The sequence below is a fragment of the Ammodytes marinus genome (assembly GCF_949987685.1).
Source record: "Ammodytes marinus genome assembly, chromosome: 18".
Taxonomy (NCBI): domain Eukaryota; kingdom Metazoa; phylum Chordata; class Actinopteri; order Uranoscopiformes; family Ammodytidae; genus Ammodytes; species Ammodytes marinus.
The window spans coordinates 25,711,042-25,733,953 of record NC_137222.1 but is presented as its reverse complement, the minus strand read 5'-3'; the positions used below and the strand labels follow the sequence as shown (position 1 = coordinate 25,733,953).

The 22,912-nt window shown below is 41.6% G+C and overlaps 2 protein-coding genes across 2 annotated transcripts; both read right to left on the bottom strand.

The window, feature by feature from the left end:
• Positions 1 to 519: 519 nt before the first annotated feature.
• On the bottom strand, positions 520 to 12,507 carry auh (AU RNA binding protein/enoyl-CoA hydratase). The gene is made up of 10 exons (XM_080046743.1): positions 12,284 to 12,507; positions 10,277 to 10,344; positions 9,460 to 9,547; positions 9,100 to 9,186; positions 8,732 to 8,824; positions 8,135 to 8,191; positions 7,455 to 7,642; positions 5,058 to 5,108; positions 3,153 to 3,200; positions 520 to 2,321 (listed from the first exon to the last, which is right to left on the bottom strand). Exons 1-10 carry the CDS (start codon positions 12,456 to 12,458, stop codon positions 2,244 to 2,246), a joined length of 933 nt encoding a protein of 310 aa, XP_079902869.1. The 5' UTR covers positions 12,459 to 12,507; the 3' UTR covers positions 520 to 2,243.
• Positions 12,508 to 13,561: 1,054 nt separating this feature from the next.
• Positions 13,562 to 21,745, bottom strand: nfil3 (nuclear factor, interleukin 3 regulated). The gene is made up of 2 exons (XM_080046298.1): positions 21,591 to 21,745; positions 13,562 to 17,375 (listed from the first exon to the last, which is right to left on the bottom strand). The coding sequence occupies exon 2, from the start codon at positions 17,254 to 17,256 to the stop codon at positions 16,045 to 16,047; it is 1,212 nt and encodes a 403-aa protein (XP_079902424.1). The 5' UTR covers positions 17,257 to 17,375; positions 21,591 to 21,745; the 3' UTR covers positions 13,562 to 16,044.
• Positions 21,746 to 22,912: the final 1,167 nt, after the last annotated feature.

The window sequence follows — 22,912 nt, the reverse complement described above, 5'->3', positions numbered from 1 at the left end:
TGCCAACATGGCACAGGCTCCACATGAGAAAAAAAAAAAAATAATCATGATAATTTTTTTTTTTTTTTCGCGGGCCAAATTTAATGGAATTGCCGAATTGGTTCGCGGGCCAGATTAAATATTGAAACGGGCCAGATTTGGCCCGCGGGCCAGAGTTTGACACCCCTGCTCTAGACCAATCTGAACAAAAGGTTACCAATCTACCAGGGAGCATAAAGTCTGGACTCTGGAGCAATGGAACAAGGTTGTGTGGTCTGATGAGACCAGATGGCCATCCTGTTTGCACTGTGAAACCTTCATACTCTGAAATGCTAGGTGTCTGGTGTGTGTTCAGATCTAATGGAATTGGCGATGGAAACATTGATTCAGAACTTACAGTTTCCAACATAGAAGCAACATGTACTCTGTTCTGGGCATCTGTTTTCAGAATGGTGGTTATTAATCTTTTAGTTTTGAAGTGTATAGATGTGAAGAGCTTTTGGAGCTCATTGATTGAACTGTAAAATGACACATTTCAGTTTGAATTCAAATCAATACTCAAGAGTTCTGATAATCACACACCCATATTTTATTTCACCAAATGTCACAATGGAGCCCATTTTAAGCAATGCGTGTGCAATACTCAATTATCAGTTTCCACAAGCTTCTATATTTTGAATTTATATTGTATGAGAGATTCCAATCTGAAAATGCACTTCTGGTTTATTTACAACAGTCATGTCAGTTATACTCTGTGGGCTGTTCTTTTCTGATAGAGGCTGGCACTGAAATAACCTCATATCTCCATTGTGCCTAATCCATTCTTCAACACTTTCAAAAAAAGAACTTTGAGGCTTGATTAGTTTACAAAAACATTCCAAAACCCAAAACAATGAAGACTTAAACATGTATAGAAGAAAAGGCAACTTAAAGGAAATGAAGTGAAGTGCTTGATAGTTCATGAAGCGCTCCAGGCTGTCTCACTGGCCACATGGATAGAAAGGAAATTTGACCTGCTTTAAAAAGGAGTCACAAAACATTTTTCTATGCAAACACATTAGGCCAATATAGTATGTTAAGATATGTTTACATGTTCGTTCTTGTGTTACAAAGTACCAGCATGCACCATGAAGTTACTAAGAGGACATTGAGGGTTTTTATTACGTTTTCTTTCAAAATGGTGTTTTTGCAATGTCAATATAATTTAAACAATGTACTTAGATGTCTAACTCACCAGTCTTGCTGAGTGACCAACATGTCCTGTATACTTTTCATGTAGTCACTCTGATGAGCGTTGTTGGTGACATTTGACTCAAGCTATCCCAATGTTTTTCATTCACACTGAATGGCATCTTGCTGCAGCTCCAATGTTTGGCATGTTAAACACCACTGCAGCCTCACATCTGGTGTGAATGTGGTTTTATAGAACGTAGATTCTTTATGTGATTACAGCAGCTTTAAAATGATTGTGATTAAAGGGTTAGTCTGCAGAGAGTCCATAACACACATCATGTAGCGTAGCCACTGGAAGAGAAGACAAGCGTTGTAGAGTTTAGCTAACACCGCCACTGTTTACAGAAGAGCACTACAACACAGATTTTGCTCAGCCTTGAGCCTCAGCCTACCAGTCACCTACTCAAATGAATCACTTCTAAACTAATAATTTAACACTACATAAAAGGCTGTCAATGTTGTCACTAAAGGCAGAGATATGATAAGTACTGATTTTATCTGAGTAAAAACCTATGGGAGAAATTGCTTATGTTGTTGCTTGCTGTGTATAATATGACCATAGAAATGTGCAATTCTGTTGCTACTTGACTTGGGACATGCGTTGTTCTCCAGTCTCTTACCATTTCAAGCCGAGGAGTGATTGAGTTTCATGAACACAGTGGTCCAGTCATACCCAGTCAAAGAGCAATACACCTCCTGATGGATACATCACATATCTTTTGATTGGTTCACTTATTAAGGAGGCTTCTACAGTTAGGGACTTACTAATATCATCATATTGTTAAAAGCATTCATCTTTTGAAGTTATACACATTTCACATTAGTATTATGAGCAGCAGACCGTGCTTGGTTAGTTTTCCTTGTTTGCTGTGATAGTTAACACAGGCAGCATTATGCTTTACACTGGAAGCTCTCAGTCACAGCCAGGAGGGGCACTCATGGTCAAACAGACAGTCCCCTGGATACTGTGTTGACGGGTTTGATATGTGTGAAGCAGTGGGACAGTAGGAGTGCTGCAGGCAGGACCTCCTTCACTCTCCCTTGAAGTGAGGACGCCTCTTCTCCTTGAAGGCAGCCAGACCCTCCAGCCGATCTTTAGTTGGTATCACCTTTAAAACCACACAATGTATCAGTACGTGAACAAACTCATTTCCATCTACGTGAACCAATCTGAGACCCTGCACTATACAGCCGTCTTTTTAATCCTGAACTAGGCACATAGAATTCTTCTACTTGTTAACACATAAACATCACTCTGACAACTGCATCAAAGCCTTTGACGCCAAACAAGATTTCCTTCTATCTATTGTTCTCACACACATGAAGACACAGCGCTTCACTTCAAATGGCAATTGAACAAGTCTGGTCTCTGTGAGCGAATGTACCCGACTCATTGAGACCACAATCCCTCACATTTTTCTGATTGCATTTTTATAGAAAATGTTAGTCTCTGGGCACTCGCAGCGTAGTGCTTAGAGCAAAGTGAGGGGAGCTCAAACTTGATTATTTTGTATTGTATGAATTGCATATTGGTAATAGAAGTCAGCATTGGGGGCGTTGGATAAATCTCATTTCCCATTGTATTGAAGGCGATGGTGACGTTTGGATTAGGATTTAATTCTATACATAGGATTGGTTTTATATTAAGGGGGGACATTTTAAGTCAATGGCTGGATTGTTTTAAACAGAGATTTGTTTGTTTAAAACAGTGATTACTCCCAATGCTGCACTTGTGGATTAGGAAATGAAACCATGGTGATGTTGTGATTGAACATACAGAACATGGAGAGGTGTGATGCCCATGTGGCCTTTTGCTACCAATAAAGTCAGCTTTGTTCAATATGGGACATATTGGGCTGAGAGAGTGAGAGTGAGTGAGATTGTGTGTAGGTGTGTGTTTGTGTGTGTGTGTGTGCATATTTAACTATTTAATTACTCACCTGCGCATAGCATGCCTCTTCAATTGCCAGGCCTGTAGCTAAATCCACCTGAAAGAGAGTTAAGCAATGAAGGTTTTGTTCATGTGTTCCTCAGTCAGCTGCATGCTAGTGTTTCTCTCCTACATAGCATGAAGCCTAGCCAGGGTCAAAGCAGCTGGCTGGAAAATGGACCAAAAACCAAGACTTAGCAAACGCACCTGAGCCAGCTCTCACCATTAAAAACACATGCAGGTTTTATCTCAGTATAACCGACGGTGTTGATTACGTCATCTTATTGTTGTAGTTGTCATTTATATCGCCCATTACGGTTCAACATATAAAGTGATCAAAGTATTGGTTACAACTACTTGTAGAAACTAATGGCGCTTTTCCACCGCACATGTAGCTCGACTCGACTCAACTCGACTTGACTCAACTTGGTTTGGTAGCAGCACGGGTCGTTTTCCACCGCAAATAGTACCTGCTGAACGTGGGCGGGGTCGTCGTAAGGGGCTGAAAGCCTACTCCGGAGCAAAGTAGCAAAGCAGAAATTACGAGCAGTTGTTGCACTATTAACTGAACCAACCGCCAAAAACACAGATGAAAATTGTTTAAGAAATACCCCCCTTGTATCTGTTTGCTAAAAGAAGTAGAAGAATATTGCTACGGGCCATTAAAAGGGATGGTTGTTGTCCCGATGTGTGACTGCCACACAGTCAGCTGTAGGGATGCGTCACGTACATCCCTATGCACGTAAACACGGGCATGATCAAGTTGACTGTTTAGTGCTTGTTTCAGGATACGTGTTTTCAAATGCAAGCCGTGTCTCAGCCTGAATATTTTATTGAGGTAATCAGTTCAGTCCGAGGCTTGTAATGTAATCGCTCGCTATCATGTCTGTCCCAGCTGGCTACTATTTAGCCTAGCTGCTAGCTGCCCTACATGTCTCCTCGTATGTAAGTAACTTCCCCAACAACCAACACTGGGTGAGCTTAGCGAATATATGGAAAATAAATTCGGATCTGTGATGCAAATCAAATGAAAGAGAGCCAGAGAAGGCTGCACGCGGCGTAAATACACTCAAAAGTCCCGGAGAGTTGGGGAGAATAAACAACAGAATGAAGCCGGTAGTCTCTGGCCACTGATTGGCCAGACAATAGTCTCTGGCCAATCAGTGGCCGGCCTTTTAGCATCGGCTCAGCTCGCTTGGAACCTAGAGCGAGGCGATACCAAAAAAGCAGCCGCTACGTGGTACCAGGTACCATGAAATTGCGGTGGAAAAGCCAAAAATGCGAGTCGAGTCAAGTCGAGCTGATACCATGCGGTGGAAAAGCGCCATAAGTCACGCTGTGATACATTTACTCTGACCTTCAACTGTCAGACAGACATGTAATGACTGCCTTGTCCCAATTTATTTTTGATAGAGGCGAGTTTAAAAGGTAGAATCAGTGAATTCCGCTACCTTTAAGTAATGTGCGCGCAAAACAAATCCAGTGTTAATACACAGCCTAGGCTCTACTACGGTGGGCCCCCTTAGTTGACATACCCATTTACAGAGCCTAGGCAGTGTATTAACACCAGATTTGAAAAAAAAATGTGATTTTGACAACAAGCGTTCTCTAGAATCACTGACTCCACCTTTCAACTATAAGAGACACTGCTACAGAAAGGTGACAAACAACATTATGAACCGAGTGCAGCGTGTTTGACAGCTTTAACAATTCACCTATTTCTGCAGAATGTCATTTTCAAACAACAGTTGAATCTTTTCATATCATGTCCTTATCTTTTTAACCAGATGATGGATAGTTGTATCAATAAGAGTAGTGATATGTGTTAGTCTGAATAAGCAATAAAAGTATTAATGCCAGTATCAAATCAATAATATCCTAACGATACCCATCCCTTGTGCCCTGTAACACTTACCTCCATTCCCTGGTTGATTGAAAGCTTTGCCATCCGTATTGCGATTGGACCCTGAGGGGACAAACATTCAAGAGTCAAAGAGGTTTCATGAATTGCCTTGTGTGATGTACATCGTTCTTGGGAATTCTGAATGAGTGCAATATTACACAAATGAACAAAAGGCCTTTATTTAGCCTTGTTCACACTACAATATTTCTCAACTCGCCGACATCTCCTGTGATTTTGGATGGCTTTGTGTTAACTGTTCAAAGAGCAGATCTGAGTGTGTTCAAGACTCTGGCCAACAGATATATCTAGCATGCTTAATATCTGGACCTGTCTGTGTCTGAATCATGTAGTGTGAAAAGGACTGGCAATGACTGAGCAGCCAATGAGAGCGCAGGACACGGGATGAGTGGACACAAAAATAGTATACACTATAATAGTTTCTATAATAAAACGATGGCATACACTGAAACTGTTCAGTATTTTTAACAAAAACAAATCCCAAACATTTTCAATATTTATTAACCTTAAACTCTCTCTGTGGTACAATCCTTGCTGCCTGCGTTTACTGACTTGTTTGTTTTGTTGCTGCAGATCAGCGCACTTGTTTTATGCAAACATCCGAGGTTAAAAGAAAAAAACAATACCATTCCCGTCTGGATCATGGTATCAATGGCTGTCCCGTGTCACCTGGTGTGTGTGTTTTCATTGCTAAACCTAGTGTGTAGAACAGACATAGAGTTGGTGCAGATGTGTCCTGGGCATCTTTCCATGTGTGAGCCACTGTGAAAACCACATCCACGCAACACGCACTGTCGCAGCCGTTTTAATGAGGCTATTGATTTTCTGTTCACAAAGACGTCTGACTTGTTTATTGTTTATGGAAATAGAAATTTTGAAGTGAAAGCTACATTTTGAATAGTTTATTCAGCATATTATTAATACTGTTTATGCCTGGGCTGCTTTGTTTTCTGATACCTGTAGAGGTCTGTGGGCGGGCTTTCCGCACCGCTCAGGTACTTTGGCCAGGTGTGTGTTTTGTCTTGATGAAAAACTAAGTGTCAAGGGAAAGAGGCGGTGGTTTTAAAAAGTATTTTGACCGCTTATGTAAGTTCACTCGTTGCTTTCAATGGTTCATTTGTTTGCCAGCATATTTTCCTTTATTAAGAAGAAAGTTGTTCTTTTTTGAGCTGTAAAATAAATACAATCATTTTTTGAAATGTGTTTGGAAGCGAGTCGAGCTGACCTCGCCTTCTGTACCCACGGCCGAACAAAGAACAGCTGAGACACGCACCATTACAAGATAGAGACACGCACCATGACAAGATAGAGACACGCACCATGACAAGATAGAGACACGCACCATGACAAGATAGAGACACGCACCATGACAAGATAGAGACACGCACCATGACAAGATAGAGACACGCACCATGACAAGATAGAGACACGCACCATGACAAGATAGAGACACGCACCATGACAAGATAGAGACACGCACCATTACAAGATGGAGACACGCACCATTACAAGATGGAGACACGCACCATGACAAGATAGAGACACGCACCATGACAAGATAGAGACACGCACCATTACAAGATGGAGACACGCACCATGACAAGATAGAGACACGCACCATTACAAGATAGAGACACGCACCATGACAAGATAGAGACACGCACCATGACAAGATAGAGACACGCACCATTACAAGATGGAGACACGCACCATTACAAGATGGAGACACGCACCATTACAAGATAGAGACACGCACCATGACAAGATAGAGACACGCACCATGACAAGATAGAGACACGCACCATTACAAGATAGAGACACGCACCATGACAAGATAGAGACACGCACCATGACAAGATAGAAGTCTGTTAAGTGTTAACTGCACAGCGATCCTACCATGTTGAAAGTGGTGTGTAGTGTGTGTAGGCCTGTGTTAAAAAAAATCGAAATGGCGATATATCGCAATATTTAGTTTTTGCGATATCTGTATCGATTTCCAGCTCAACATTTTTTTTTTAAGATAATTTTTTGGCTTTTCAAGGCTTTATTGAGTGCAGAAAGACAGAGATGAAATGGGGCAGGAGGGAATCCAAGCAGGGTTAACATTAGCATTAAGGGGACAGCCCTCAGAATACTGGCATTTCCCCATTGCTGCTTTAACGCTTTGTGTATGCCTTTATTTGTTTTGCCTTTATGCTTCGCATTTTGATGGGTGTTTTGTCCCCCCAACGGAACCTTGAAGGCAAAGCTGCCCCCCGCGGTTAGCATTAGGAATAGGGCATAGGGCCGGCCAGGCAGATTTGCCTACGTTAGGCTACGTTGGAATGCATCACTAAATCACCTTTTTGCTTTTCCTTAGTGTAGTGATTGTAAGTGGAATGGTGTAGTTACCTGGGGGTTGATCTCTCGGGCCAGCTCCAGAGCCCTCAGGTAGGCAGCGTCTCCACTGCTGTTCTGCTCCACTGAGTGACTGACCAGCCCCACACGGCACGCCTCGGTCCCATCCAGCACCCGGGCTGCAAAGATCAGCTCCTTAGCCAGGGAGATGCCAACCACCCTGGGGAGACGCTGTGTACCGCCTGGACGGACACACACACACACACACACACACACACACACACACACACACACACACACACACACACACACACACACACACACACACACACACACACACACACACACACACACACACACACACACACACACACACACACACACACACACACACACACACACACACACACACACACACACACACAGGAATAAGCTAGCATTCAGGCGAAGGCTTATTACCCATTTGACTATGCATCCTCAGATTCATTCACAGCTGGATTTAGGTTTACAGAAAAACTCAAACTTCAGCCTTTCAAGGGATTGTGAATATCTATAGCAGACTGCATGGCAATCTGGAAGGCTTTCTGTTTTTACCAGCATGTGCCTCTGAAGGAGCATTACCCTTTAGAAATCGCCAGCACACAAAGTAACACAAAATCCCACTCTAGATGATCTCTAGTTTGTTGAGGTGTTGACAACCATTTGAACAAGAAATGATTAAATGAAAGCCTTACCTGCCCCAGGAATAATGGCCAGTTTGGCCTCCACTAGTCCCATCTTTGCAGTATTGGCTAGAGAGAGCAAAGAGCACATTTACTACTTACACAAAAGTACTGGTACTACTGCTGGTATCTATAAACAATATACAAGAAATAGTCAATTACTAGAAGTTGAATCACATCAGTGGGTATACATCATGTTCTCAGTGACAGAGAAACACAACTACTTAAGAAATACTTTAAAATATTACGTTGACTTTTTACAACGGCCAAACTCATTTAAACTTGGGTTCATTTTGACTTGAACAGTGGATCAAAACACTTGTGTAGCTCTTAATGCATTCACAAGCCAGACACACGTTAAAACATTTAATATCATTTGTCATGGACCAGGACAGTTTTTAGGCTTGCATTAAGTTGTTTCCTTGTTTTTAAAATGATGGTCTGACTACAACTTTACAGCAAGTATGATGAACACTCATTGTCAACATAAGCTTGAAGTCATTCTAGCCGTGTGTCAGTCTTGGGCTTCTGCGCTGCTAATAAACATTGACAGTGTTTTGCACATAGAGCCTTATCTTTAAGCTCAAAGTAAAGTCCACTGAATCTTACAGGAAATTCTTATGTCACATGCTAGAGCCATTTCCAATCCTCCGCCTAAGGCAGCTCCATCGATGGCAGCGATTGTTGGTACCGGCAGGTTACCTGTAAAACAAGCAGGGAGCTAGTTAACGTACAGAAACTACATATGTTCACAGACAACTACAGTTAATCATTGACAGGACCAAAACTATCAACTTCACTCATAACTAACACTAAGTACCTGCTATTAAAGACAACAGACAGAAGCACTCAACAAGAAGTATTCAAACTAAATGTGTTTTTCAGTGCTGGACAGATTTTTTGTTCTGCTTTTTTTCCTGCTACTGCATGAATACAGTTTCCCTTTGTGGGTGAAGCCAGTATCTATCCATCTTTACCCAGCTCTGTGATCAGTCCTCTGGCTTTGGACACAAACTGTCCCACTTCACTCTGGTGCATTTTGGCCCTCTCCTTCAGGTCTGCACCTGCACACACAGTCAACACAAACATGGAACTCAGTCCTGAAAACAGAACCTGGGTATCTGACAGAATGTTTCTATTCATTATTAGTTAATAGAACTAGCTGAACAGAGAGCTAGCTCCACTAGATCCATAACTGCAGTATAGCATAGACAGGCTCTGGATAAGAGTTACGTCACATTAGAATGTTAACTACTGGAGAAGGAGAACAATAATGTAAAGACAATCCAAACAGTCAAAATGCACTCCAATGCTCAAAACAGCAGGAGAGTGTTTACCTGCACAGAAGATCCCAGGAACCAAACTGCATATGATCACGCTGCGCACTTTGTTGTCATTCTTGATATCATCTACAGCCTCAAACATCTGAAAGAACAAAGATTTTACCGAAACAACTTTTTTTTATTAAGTTTATACATTTTACTTAAATATTACTTAACAAAAATAAAAAAGAATCAGATGGTATTTTAAGATCATCTCAGACGTCACAGAGGGATCAGAAAAAGCTAAAGCTGAGTGAGTCAAAGCACAGTTCAGACCTAAGATTCGCCTCGCAACGAGACGCAACTGCAACTGCAACTGCAACTGCTCACAACAAATGGCCTGGACGTTCTAAAACTGGACCTGGCCATTTGACATCTTTGGCGACGGCTTGCAACGCGCTGCAACGAGCAGTTCACACTGCTGCGACTTCTCCCCCGCCACGTTCTAAAAGCGTCTCGTTGCAAGTGGTTGCGAGTTGAATCTTTCCTGTGAACTGGGCTTAAGAGGCACAGACTCTACGACAGTATTCCATCTCATACACTGGAACATCTGTGCTAATGCCCAGAGGCAACATGATCGCCTCAAGCATGCATGGTGTAAACCTGCGTGTCAAACTAATGGATTGGTTGAAAGAGCTGGGAGGCAAGGTGACAAATAGGAGAAAATGAACAGTATGATAATAGCCACCATGGAAATGTTTCCTAGCAACCCCCTGTGCCCTATGGGTTATGTGCAGCAGAGAAGCACCATTCCAGGTTCACTTGTTTTACTCATCACCAGCTTGTTCATCTTTATCGTTAAAAGAAATACAAGGAAAATAGCAATACATACCATTTTGACAAGGTTCCTGCTTATGGCATTTTTGGCTTTTGCTCGATTTATCCCGATAACAACAATTCCTGAAAAGACAGTGTTGCATCCTGCTGATTAATAAAAGCACACATTTCACATGTACTGTAATTAACATATTAGTCATAGAATCTATAGTAAGCAACAGTACAGTAGATGTAGGATGTATACTACTAAGAACAAGGTTTTCAAGTGACTAGAAGCATACTTGAAAGGTTTTGTGCTAACAGGATATCATACAATATTCTAGATCCATGATCCTCAATCAAACTGTGACTTTAAACAGTCACTCTTGACAAATGACAATCACACTCCAACAACCAAGGGGCAGACAGCTTAAAGGTGAAGTAAGCAATTTATTTATGTTGATATAAGTGTTAAATCGCTCTTTATTCATACAGTGATCACTTATATAGTGTGCGCATTTCATAAAGCCGATCTCTCGGTCACTTGCTCTGCATGTAATCGGCAAATAAACTTTTCGGGATCCAACTACTAATAATAACCAATCACAAGAGAGAACTCTATAACCCAGCACCCGTCTCACTCATGGTCTTACTGCCGGTGCATGTGCAGAGCGACAGATGGGTGAATGTTTATGCGCCTACAATGGCGGAGCAGGTAAAAATCCTTCCCAATGTCTGTTTTGATGGTTTTTATCATGTTTGATCACACTTATGGATCTGAGATGATGCTAGATAACTCGCTGCTTGAAGACCGCAGTGCATTAATGTGGTGACGTAGGGACGAGGGAGAGGACTGCTAACTGCAGTCACTGACAGGAAGTTAGCTAAACTGACCATTCCGCTTACTGAACCTTTAAGATTTGACCAAAATATGAAGTAATTTATGTTCTCTGCTCCTCGAGCCGTCTCCAGTCAACACCATCACTCTTCTTTTAGTTATAATAATGTTCTTCTTTTAGTTATAATAATGTTCTTCTTTTAGTTATAATAATGTTCTTCTTTCAGTTATAATAATGTTCTTCTTTCAGTTATAATAATGTTCTTCTTTTAGTTATAATAATGTGCTTATGCAATAGTTAGTCCAATCATTATTCTGATGAACTACTTTGATAATCCATTGACTGTTAAATTGATGTTTTCACTAAAAAGCCAAACTTCAAATTCTAAAATAAAAAGCTTTTCCTTCTCTTACATTTGATTCCATTGATTTGTTTTGGCTGTTTGATTGTAGATCAGACGATCAATTGTTTAGTGGACAGTACAATTGGCAGGTTTGTGTACATTTCCCATAGGCTAACTGTTGTGATATTGTTTTGTCGTCCTAAAGACAGATCTCTCAAAACCTGGAACATTAAAACCAAAACTACCAAAAGCAACTGTTGCTTCATCTAGGAAATCTGTCAGACTTATTCACAAATGACCATGTTTAGAAACTCGAGTCTAGTTCTAGAAATAAAAAATGTGAGATGATAAAACAACAAAAAGAAGGAAATAAATTGCATTATGCCTAGTTGGATTTGTGTCCACGTTGGTTAGCTGATTATTTCAGCCTGAATGTGACTGGACTTAAAACACCAGCTGGATCCATTCATATCCAAATGACACTTTGGGCTCCTCATGACCGCAAATGCACATCCATTAGCCTACAATATGTCAAGTCAACACATCTGATTGGTTAGTTGGTGCTAGGGATGACGTCCCTCACCTAACTGTAACCAATATATCTCCGGTGAGCACCTGTAGGCCTACACAGGGAAACGGCAATTACTAGGAGTTTGATTGGCCACTTAGCAACATGGACCTACTATGGCAATGGTGGGGGTTGCGTCAGGTGCATTGACTTGCATGGAAATACGTAAAATAGTGACGTCAACGCGTACCCTTTAGCCTACTTCATGCTTTTATGTTGATAGTGACTGTCTGTGTGTATTTAACCGGTTCACTGTCAATTCCCGCTTGTGGGGAATGCAGCCGGGACTTGGGTTTTCGCAATAACGATATTTTCCATGCGAAGAGAACTTACCGGCGTCTTCTCCGTCGAGGTACCTGACTCGCAGGTCATCCTTGGGGTCGGAGCTGTAGTTTCTGCCTGTGGAGGAGAAGACGTACCGCCCGGGCCCGGAGGACACTGCTGCCCGCTCCGCTGTGTGCAGGCGGAAAGCTTGGAGCAAGGCTCTGCGACTCGCCAGTACCGCCATGTTCAAGAGCCGCACTAGCGTTTGACTTTCAACTCCGAAGCTATGCACAGAAGTCTGTACCAGGTCACGTGGTGGCGTCACGTGACAAATTTGCAGTCTGTACGGGGGCCATGCGGGGCCATGATACACATTTTTAAAATTTGAGTATGATGACCACCATCTCAGAATATAGCCTATTGTAAATGGATTTATAGCAGAAGATATGTATAACAAATATATATATTTGGTGTTAAATCACAAAACGTAGCACATAGCCTACTAGCCTATAACTCTTATGCTTTTATTATTATGAAGTCTGTGTTGATAAAGGATTATTGTACTACGTTATCCAAGGCTTAGCGCTATGCAAGTACAGCAAGTGTACAATGTGTTAAAGGAGAAGTAAGTGATATTTTTTTGTTAATATAAATGTCAAATCACTCTATATTCAGACAGCAATCAAACAGTATGCGACTATGCGCAGTTTATAATACCGTCCATTGAAATGTCCCAGCAGAGCAGCAGTCCTGAAGGCAGACCCTACCGTAGATAGATTGACCAAGATTTGATTGATCCCCGAAGGGAAATTGTGTTGTTGCAGTAGAAAAGAAAAAAGAAATGCATGTACAAAACGAATGATTAAAGGCTATTGTTACACCAGGTCCTACATTGAAGGGCTCGATTCAACCGTATTACTTTCAATTAAATCTCCCTATTGATACAGTAATGCCATACAGACAGTTTCAGCTTAATAACGTTTAGACGTTTCCGGAGATCACTGTTTCATGTTTCTACTGCATCCAATGGCAAATCTCAATGTCTTTTTCCAGAAATAATTATTTTTTAAGTCTAAAATTCACTAAACACGAATAAACATTCTTTAGTATTAGGAATGATGCGCAATACTTATAATCATAATCGTATAATACGTGTACGAGTGGATATAGAGACAGATATACTGTTTATTTGACAAACCACCAAGGCTGGTATCATCTCAGCCTAAATGAAATGACTGAAGCTGCTGCCGTCCTATTACCATAACTGTTCAACTAGAAATCATTTGCATTTAGATTCAGATCATCTTACAAACAAAAACTGCAAGAAAAAAAAGAATTAAAAAAATACATGATTCAGTTCAATTTATTTGAAGAAAAAAAAACTCACCATTACAAAAACACTTGAGAATAGAGTTGAGATACATGTGGACTTCAGGCTGCTGACTGAATGGAGTTACATCCACCGCCATCCAAATATTCCATAGCACTTTATGTTACAATTACAAGAAGTAAAAGAGCACAATGCTGATTCTCTGGAGATGTTTTGAGAATACAAATGTTCATTAAGTCAATACATTTGCTAGAGCTTTATACAATCTTATTTCACTCTAGTCAGTTCCATCAGATAATAAAGTCACAATTCTCCAGCCAATGTCTAACACATTCTATGTTTAGGAAGGCTTAAATAATCAGAAGAAAAGAAAGAAAATGTGATGGCTAGCTGTGAACCAGCTAGTGTAGCAGACCATACTGTATAAAAAAAGCTGCACCAAACATAAGTGAAAGCCTTAATCTTTATATATGAGAAGAGCCAATGAAGCATTGTGTGTGTGTGTGTGTGTGTGTGTGTGTGTGTGTGTGTGTAGGCATCAAGGACAGGAGAGAGCCGAAAGACTCTATTTAATGGGTCTTTTCATATTATTGACAAAGGGTAATCCTCAATGACAAGCTCAACTTAAACTCAAGTAAATGTTCAGTCAGTATTCATTTGGAAGTTCTCTTTCTGCATGATCATCTGACCTGCTGAACATTGGACTAAACATCTCTTGTTGAGCATTTACACTTTACTTTAATTAAGTCATTAAAAATGTACTAATTAAAAATAAACACATATTTTACCTAATTAACACACAATGTTTCAGTTCTTTCCCTGAATTCTTTGAAAATGATTATGAAACGACAAACCCATTAAAATAAAGCACATTCTTCTGAAGTATTTATTGCTTCTCTAGCTACTGTACATCTGTCACTGAGACAACATACAGCTCTGGAAAAAAATTAAGAGAATTAAGAATCTTCATCTCTACATTACATAATGGAAATGCTCTAAATTACAACTTTTGCATTCGGAATTTGTTAGAAATATTGTCAGTAGTTTATATAGCAAAACCAAAAGGTTCGTTTTACTCAAACATTTTCCTATAAATAGTTGAACAAGAGACACTAAACATTTGGAGTGGTCTCTTAATTTTTTTTCAGAGCTTTACATATGGATATACAATTAAAGGTTCAGTAAGCGGAATGGTCAGTTTAGCTAACCTTCAGTGACTGCAGTTAGCAGTCCCCTCCCTCGTCCCTACGTTACCACATTAATGCACTGCGGTCTTCAAGCAGCAAGTTATCTAGCATCATCTCAGATCCATAAGTGTGATAAAACATGATAAAAACCATCAAAACAGACATTGGGAAGGATTTTTACCTGCTCTGCCATTGTAGGCGCATACACATTCACCCATCTGTCGCTCTGCACGTGCACTGTCAGTGAGACGGGTGCCGTTTTGTAGCGGTCTCTGTTCTGATTGGTTATCAGTAGTGGGATCCCAGAAAAGTTTATTTGCCGATTACATACAGAGCGAGTGACTGAGAGATCGGCTTTATGAAATGCGCACATTATATAAGTGATCACTGTATGAATAAAGAGCGATTTAACACTTGTATTAACAAATAAATCGCTTACTTCACCTTTAACATAACCTTATAGATTTAGTTTTTAAGGCAAAAACTAGACCGCAAAACATTGGCAAAGCTAACGGGTAGAGGCCACTTAACTTTTAGAAAAATAAAAGCTTCACACATTGTTTACTGTAAATTCTCAAAATGTCCCAACTACCCAGAACTACTGTATATAGGCTACTCTGTATGCTCTGCTGCAATAAGAACATGGTTCATGTCTGAAATGTGATCTTTTATATCATTCTTTTTGTGATAAGCTCCTGTTGATTTGCTGTGAACATGTGTACCAGTTGAACAGGTAGGCCTATAGTATTCATAATAGTAAAATATCATACCAAATTATATTGTACTAATTTCAGCATTAACTTGATAAATAAACGAGTCATGTCATAGTAAGCCTTTTTTCCCTTTTAAAACAAACACTGTTTTCAATCACCCAATAATTCCAGTCGCTCTCACAAAAAAAAAGTATTCCCAGTAAATCTACTGTCAATGAAACTTAAAATGTTCTGCACAGATGTATGATCATGAGGGGACAATGTTGCCGATAGCTGTTCAATGTAAAACATTGGAAAAAGTTTAGCGTTGGTAACTGAACTGCAGTAAAAACAGATGGTAATAGTGAGTGAATGGAAGCAAAGCATGCTGCCAAGCATATATGGCAAGCATGCCTCTGTTGTTGTACTGATTGAAGTGCTGTGGTATTGTACATTACAGTGCATGGAAGTCAACTATCATTTGTTCATGCTTAAACAGACACTGTGCTATTATTTCAACACCTTTAGGCTAATAATCAAAATATTGTTCAACCCAAACAATCTACCACACAGTGCAACAGCAAATACAGTGGAAATGCATAAAAGTATAAAAGGGTCACTTCAAAATCCGTTTGATAATGACTGGTGATGGTGTATGATTGGTGCTTCTGGACAGAGGCTTGCTGTGTGCTCAGTGTTCTCAGGCAGGCCGTGGGAGGGTGCATAGAAGGCTTGTTTCACCCTAGAGACAGGGCGGGGGGTTAGCAGTGTGTCTGTGCTGCTCTTATGCCACTGCTCTGACCTGGTGCTCCAGCCCTGCATGTTAGTGACCTGTACAGACAGTGGGCATGGGATGTGCTCTGTGGAGGGGGGAGCGCTCTGGTGGCGGCCTACAGCTGAAACACTGGAGGACTTCCCAGAAGACTCGTACTCAGGGTCCACAGGCTCCACTTTGATTTGGCTGCTCCTGGCTTTGAGCCTCAGTTTATGGGGCAAAACTAAAGAGCTGGCCTCTGGCACTTTGTGTGTGGATACAATGACACTGGTACAGTCGGCAGCAGCAGAGGGCATCAAGCCTTTGGGGACCTGCTGCTCATCCTCACCGTCTGAGGCCTTGCCCAGCGCTCCATCCTCTGACCTGGGAGAGCTGCTGGAGGAGGCAGCCTGGGAGTAGGCTCTGGAGAGAGGGCTGGCCATGTAGCTTCTCAACAGTTCATAGGGACTGCTATTGCTCTGCTGTGCATAGCTGCTATTCTCTGCTGCTTCTTGCTTGACCTGTGCAGTCCTGAAGCTCCCCTGAGATGCAGTGCATGTCTCTGGCATGAGAGGTGAATGCTTGATGACTGATATGCAGCTACTGGGCAGGTGAAGCGGCTTTGAATCCCTGAAGGAACATTCTTGGCCAGCACTGGGTGGGAGCGTGTTGTGGTAAAGGTTGATGTTGGTGGAGCCTGATGGGTTGGTGCCTTGCTGTGCGTATGCTGTGGAGCCTACCAGACCAAACTGTAGCTTTAAGGCCAGCAGCTCTGCCCTGAGAGAGGAGTTCTCCTGGCCCAGGGCGCTCAGCTGTTTCTCCAGCACCATGTCGTTGATGCGTCTCTTCTCTCTGGAGCGCTTGGCAGCCTCGTTGTTCTTGCGCCGCCTCTCCCAGTACACGGTGTCTTTCTTCTCCTCTGGGATGAACTCCCTCTTCCTGCGACAGCTGCTTTTGGCCTTGTATGGGTCATGGCCCATCAGGTCTCTGTTAGCCCCTTGTAAAGCCACAGCCAGGGCCAGGGCATCCTCTCCACTGTAAGACTCACCAGAGTCCACCTCTTGTTTGACTGATTGCATATTATTACTGCTATTGGCTACTGTCAATATGCTGAAAAGGTCTCTAACTGTACACCATAATGCCTGATTGCAGCATAAGCAACTGCCACGTTGGATTCATCTACGGAGGTTGAGGAAATCTGTGAAATAACAAAAGAGGGGTTTTAGATTCAAGTTCAAGTTAATGATACTGGATGTTGTAAATGATTAAAAAGTAATCTATTTGACTAAGATAACTTTAACACAGGAGCAGTCTCGCTAAAAACAGGATTTCCTTTACGTTTAAACCAAGTTCTGCTTTTAAACAACATTGTTTTGAATAAGAACAGCATGCACAGAGATCAGTAAAAGAAATGAGCTAAATGGCTGTAGTATGCATGATGCCAGGCCAGTGGTTGCGGTGAACCTTTGTAGTAGCTAGCTCTTCAGGTGCATCTGGTGAACCCCAATAAAAGCCCAGGCCTGCTCTATTGTTAATGTTGCCTTCACACGCCCATGGCTATGTGACCTGTGTGGAGTGGAGCCGTCACCAATTCCACAGTGACCCGTTTTGCTCCGGCCAGGACACACCGGTCCGACTACCCGAAAATGGAGTGTGCCGTCGCGGCAAAAAAAAGTGCCAAGAACACACGAGCCGACTACTGACTTTCCGTACGCTCTGCGCTTGCGCGGGATGTAATGTTTCCATAACAGCAGGCGACGCTAATCTGTATTGTGGCCCAAAAAAATACGGAAGCCGGAAATGATGGGACAGAGCTCTCTAGACCATAAACACAGATATACATACGTATTTATATCTCTGGACCATAAAGAGCACCATTTTTAGCAGAGAGTGTCGAGCATGGTGTCGAGCAGTCAACAAGGGTTGATGCATGCGAGTACTCGCTGAACGAAACAAACAAACACATTAAAACAATGAGTAGCGATGCGATACTGTTGTTAGCTGTTTGTGCTACCCGCCTCACTTCCGGGCTTCACTGATTCGCTAGCCCTCCACCAATCAAATTGCTCCGACTGAAAGACTGCCCGACGCCGATTGAACATGTTGAATCGGCTGAAAAGAAGCCCGACGACATCTACGACGGCCAACGTCACCGAACACTAGGGGTGTGCACGTGTACACGTGTAACCGTTTAGTAAATCATAACCGTTTAGGAAGAATCAATAAACGAAAACCGTTTAAAAAAAAAAATATCTTAAAATTTAAAATTTTCTTTTTTTCAAAGTTTTTAAATATGTTCTGGAGACACACATTTATTGATTTTACATCACTAGTAGGCCTAAACTAATTGGGGATTCAGGGTTTTTCCTGGCTCAGAATGGGCCTTTGGGGGGTCAGTACGCGACCGACTTTTTTTGGGGTCGCGACAGTAAAGGCAACCGGTTTGTGTATTTTAAGAGGGGTGTTGGGTTGGGAGAGGGGAGTTTCTGTCCAGCTCAAGAGCATTTCAGTCAGCCTGTCAATCACTGTGTTACCATGGAGCTCACTGACGCTTATGAAATCACAATAAACAACCTATATATGAAGTCAAAATACTAATAATGACTAGGCCTACCTATTTAGGCCTAATACTTTAATACTAAGGGAATATCTATACTGTTACAGTATAGATATTCCCTCTTTCTTTATTTTTCTAATACATGTATTATAATTATTGACACTAAATTATGAAGAAAAAAAAAGTGTGTGCAGGGCCAGTGAAAATATACAAGGGGCCAGTAAAACTCGGATCCACTGGCCCGGCGGGCCAGTAGGAAAAAAAAGTTATGTTGAACCCTGGTCTCTTTGTCTTAAAAGCTGGTGATACACCGCCCCCCCCCCCCCCCACACACACACACACACACACAGTTCTCTGGTTGTTTATCAGTGTAGCGTATCTCTTTTTGCCTCTTGTTTCAGATAACGGCATGTTTCAGGCCAGCATCTTAAAAATATGTGATTTGACCATTGACTATTTCTTTATCTTTATCTGAATGCCTGTACAAAAAAAAATCCAAAAAAGCATGTGACTGATATTTGTTTTATGAATGAAACAATAGATGAAACAATAACTCGATTATTTGAGCTCTTAAGGTACGAACACACTGCACTCCGCGGCGCGGCGGTTGGCCGCGCGAATCGCAGGTTCCGCGCCGCGTGATCATATTGGGTCATATTGTGTCCGCCGCCCGACCAGAGCAGCCTTCTCCTACTGGCGCTGGTGCTAACCGGTGCTGAGAGCACCAGTCTGCTGTGCTGATGGTGCTTTACCCAAGCTAACTGGTGCTAACTTGGTTCATAAAGCAAAACTGATAGCTGTACACAGCAGGCAACAGACACAGAGGCTATTCACAGAATTTATGGGAGTAAACTGTGACTATTGTGTTTTCATCCATCTTAATTTCCTCTGTCAGTCGTCCTGAAGTGAGTGACGTCGGGAGGAGCTCAACGCTGATTGGCTATCGCCCATTCGCGCGGCGGCGCACAAAATACATTGACTTTCTATGTAAACTCGCCGCACGGCGGTGTGCAGTGTGTTCGCACCTTTAGTCTACAGAAAATGAACAGGCAACTATTTTAATGGAAAGTGTCCTCCTGGACTTAGCTCGCACACATCCAGAAGAAAAAATAACAACAGACTCCACACAGCTCTCATCCAGGGTTCCCACACATTGTTTTACCTATGAATTTTTAAAACTTTTCCACAACATTTGACTACATTTCCACAACCTTATTCAAGTTGCTCAATATGGCTCATTAATAAAACTGTTACTGCGTCTCTCTTGAGCAATGTGTTATATTTGTCATTCAAAAGCCATAGATTATTAAACACACACTTCCCAGGCATTCAGTGGGATACGCAAACTGCTTACACACTAGCAATAATTGGTGCAAATTCAAAACTTTTCCAAAACATTGAGTTCATTCCAAACCATTTTCAGGCTTGGAAAACTGTTAATTTAACTGTTAAAAACATTTCCATTTGATGATCGTAGGAACCTTGGTCATCACAACACAGCTTGTAACCAGAGGACTAGATCGCCTGACATCATCACAACACATTATGTCAATGATTACTAGGCCTACTACACACAGATATGTCAGTTTAAAGAAATAAAGTCTGTTGGTGGTGTGCTCATATTTCCCTAATCCTCCCGTAACCTCCAGACTATGAGTAATGTTCATCTCATATTGAAAGAATGTGTGCTCTGATATTATCATCCTAAACATAAAAACAATTGGCAATGTAATGTGCCACTTGTAATTCTGTGTAATTTTCCATACTTGGAACCATTTGAAAAAAACACCTGTAAGCGAGTTATCAATGTAAGAGATTATTTACTGTGATCGGTGGGAAAATACGCTGATTTCGCAGAACAGGGCCGGGGTTATCATATCACTCCCTTTTGTCTTTTTCTAACGAGGCAACATATGACATCAGGACTAAATTTGGATCACACGTGATTAACATGGCTGGTCATACTGCAACGTGAGCTGGCTGTGCGCTGGCTAGAGGGGGCTCGACAGACCGGGTCTCTGTTCCTCAACACGTCCTATTGCTCCACTTTCCTTTATTATGTCCTTATTACACAATATAATCACAGCGCCCCCCGCCACACATGTACGGCTGCACACACTATGCAATTTATATCCAGCGTGGCAATAATAATAGGCTGCGGTTGCTCTGTAAGTGTACCGGTTCTATCCTAATGGGTTATAAATATGCCTTAGATAGCCTAATAATGAACGCTATGTTGACAGGCTGCACCGAGACAATGAGGGCATTCACCCAGTCCCATGACATCATTGCCTTGCTTACTCATGGCACTGTGGCTGAAGCGTGGTGAAGCTCTATCTACGCCCTGAAAACTAAGCTGTTGTGACGGGAGGAGAAACTACATAAAGAGACATGATAGAAAACCTTACTTTGTTAACCATGTGTTACATCGACACAACGAAAGCAGCCATGCGTCTTTAGTTAACCTGCCTTACTGCCAGCCACATCAAATTCTACGTTATCGCAATACCCTGCCACTGGCACACTGGCAGGCCCACGTAGCCTACCTGAATTCATATCGAGCATTCTCCTTTTATCAGCTATGCACAGGCAAACTAATACCTCTTAGTCCAAGAACAGTCAACTGAGATAAAAGCCGTTTTGAACTTGAACCTTCAATGTGAATCTTAACCTGGCTATTATAACTTTGAAATTGCTCAGGAACATAGAGGTTAGCCACCCACGACACAGATGTTTGCTAGCTTTGCGTCGCTATCTTCACAATGTCTAAACACAGCACTATCCCTCAACATCTTTGAAAGCAGTTAGGAGTATCCTGGGCATTATATTGGCTTAATATTCATATTAATACTGTACCGTTTCTAGCGCCTGGTCGCTCTGTCTCCTTCTGCTGTTCAAACTCAGGCCCGGGGGACGAGTCGAGCTTCCCACCGGCTCAGAAGAATTCCACTCGGTCCAATCCAACAAGTCGTGAAGTGTCCCGTTCCTCTCCTGGCCTTTACCTCTCAAGGTGGCTGCTACTGACTCATGGGTTTGTGTGTTAGTAGGTCAGTGGATAAGTGGAAGTGGTGACGTCAGATTAATTGACAGCGACTCACAGCCAATCGGAACGCAGTATATTCCAATTTTAGCCAATGACTCTTGGGGTCTGCTGCCACCTCATCTCATGCAATCCTGAATGCTATGCGCGTGGAAGTCATGATTTAGCCATGGATTTAGCCTATAGTATAGTTTGCGTATACCGATAAAATGTTAATTGATCACTGTGTTAAAATAATAGATGGAGCTTGACCAGCCAAAATGTGACATGTATGTGATATTATCAATAAACTTCAAAAGTATGCAACTAATTCTACTAGTAGAACTACTATAGGTTATTACTACAGCTAGGCCTACTACTTATAATAAATAATTATAGAAAAAAATGTGATTAGTTAAGTGGGCTATTAGTTCAAGTAAATTACGTACAATGCTTGAAGGGGAAAAAAACCCCATCCTTAACCATCACTACCTGCTAAACATAATGTCATAGATATTCAGAGTGGAAGTGTTTGGTTCCTTGTTTTTATGAAAAAATATAGGCTAGCTTCTATGCAGTTTCAGAGGAGCGGGACTTGTTTACATTCACATAGCCTTAGTTTACACAACGTTACTCTACATTCAATTGTAATTGGATCATTTAATTGTATTGAATCATTCTATCATCATAAATCAAAACGAATTTATTTTGAGGACTAGAATATGCTTGTAAACCAAACGATGGGCCCTGTGAGTAGAGTTTATGTATTCAGTTATAAGAAAAAAGGACACACCCACAAGTTACATAGTGCCCTTATGGGACATGTTACATATCTGTATAGATAGGCTATATTTAGGGATATTATCAAACTCCATTACTTCATTAGCTCATACTGCTTATCACCACCAGAGATCACTGTTGGATAGCTGTAGGCCTACATTCAAATGCTGGTTGTACCCGCGGTCCAGAGTTAAGATGGCTACTGCGTACCCCAACTCATGCAGTGGTGGAACTTTATAAATGTTTCATGTAGCCTATCTGTAGTCGTACTTTGCCTAGCCTAAGTGGATTTATTTTCGGTTACTTTTGACTTCACTACATTTTATATCTGTAGCCTACTTTCTACTAAACTAATGCTGGGCTTACCCTACACGACTTT

What these genes read in the sequence shown, in the direction of transcription:
- nfil3 (XM_080046298.1), bottom strand. Translation starts at nt 17,256, where the DNA reads ATGCAATCAGTCAAACAAGAGGTGGACTCTGGTGAGTCTTACAGTGGA.
- auh (XM_080046743.1), bottom strand. Translation starts at nt 12,458, where the DNA reads ATGGCGGTACTGGCGAGTCGCAGAGCCTTGCTCCAAGCTTTCCGCCTG. An exon ending in GCAGGAACCTTGTCAAAATG is followed by an intron (nt 9,548 to 10,276) that starts GTATGTATTGCT and finishes TTGTTCTTTCAG; the next exon opens with ATGTTTGAGGCTGTAGATGA. An exon ending in AGGACTGATCACAGAGCTGG is followed by an intron (nt 8,825 to 9,099) that starts GTAAAGATGGAT and finishes CTTGTTTTACAG; the next exon opens with GTAACCTGCCGGTACCAACA.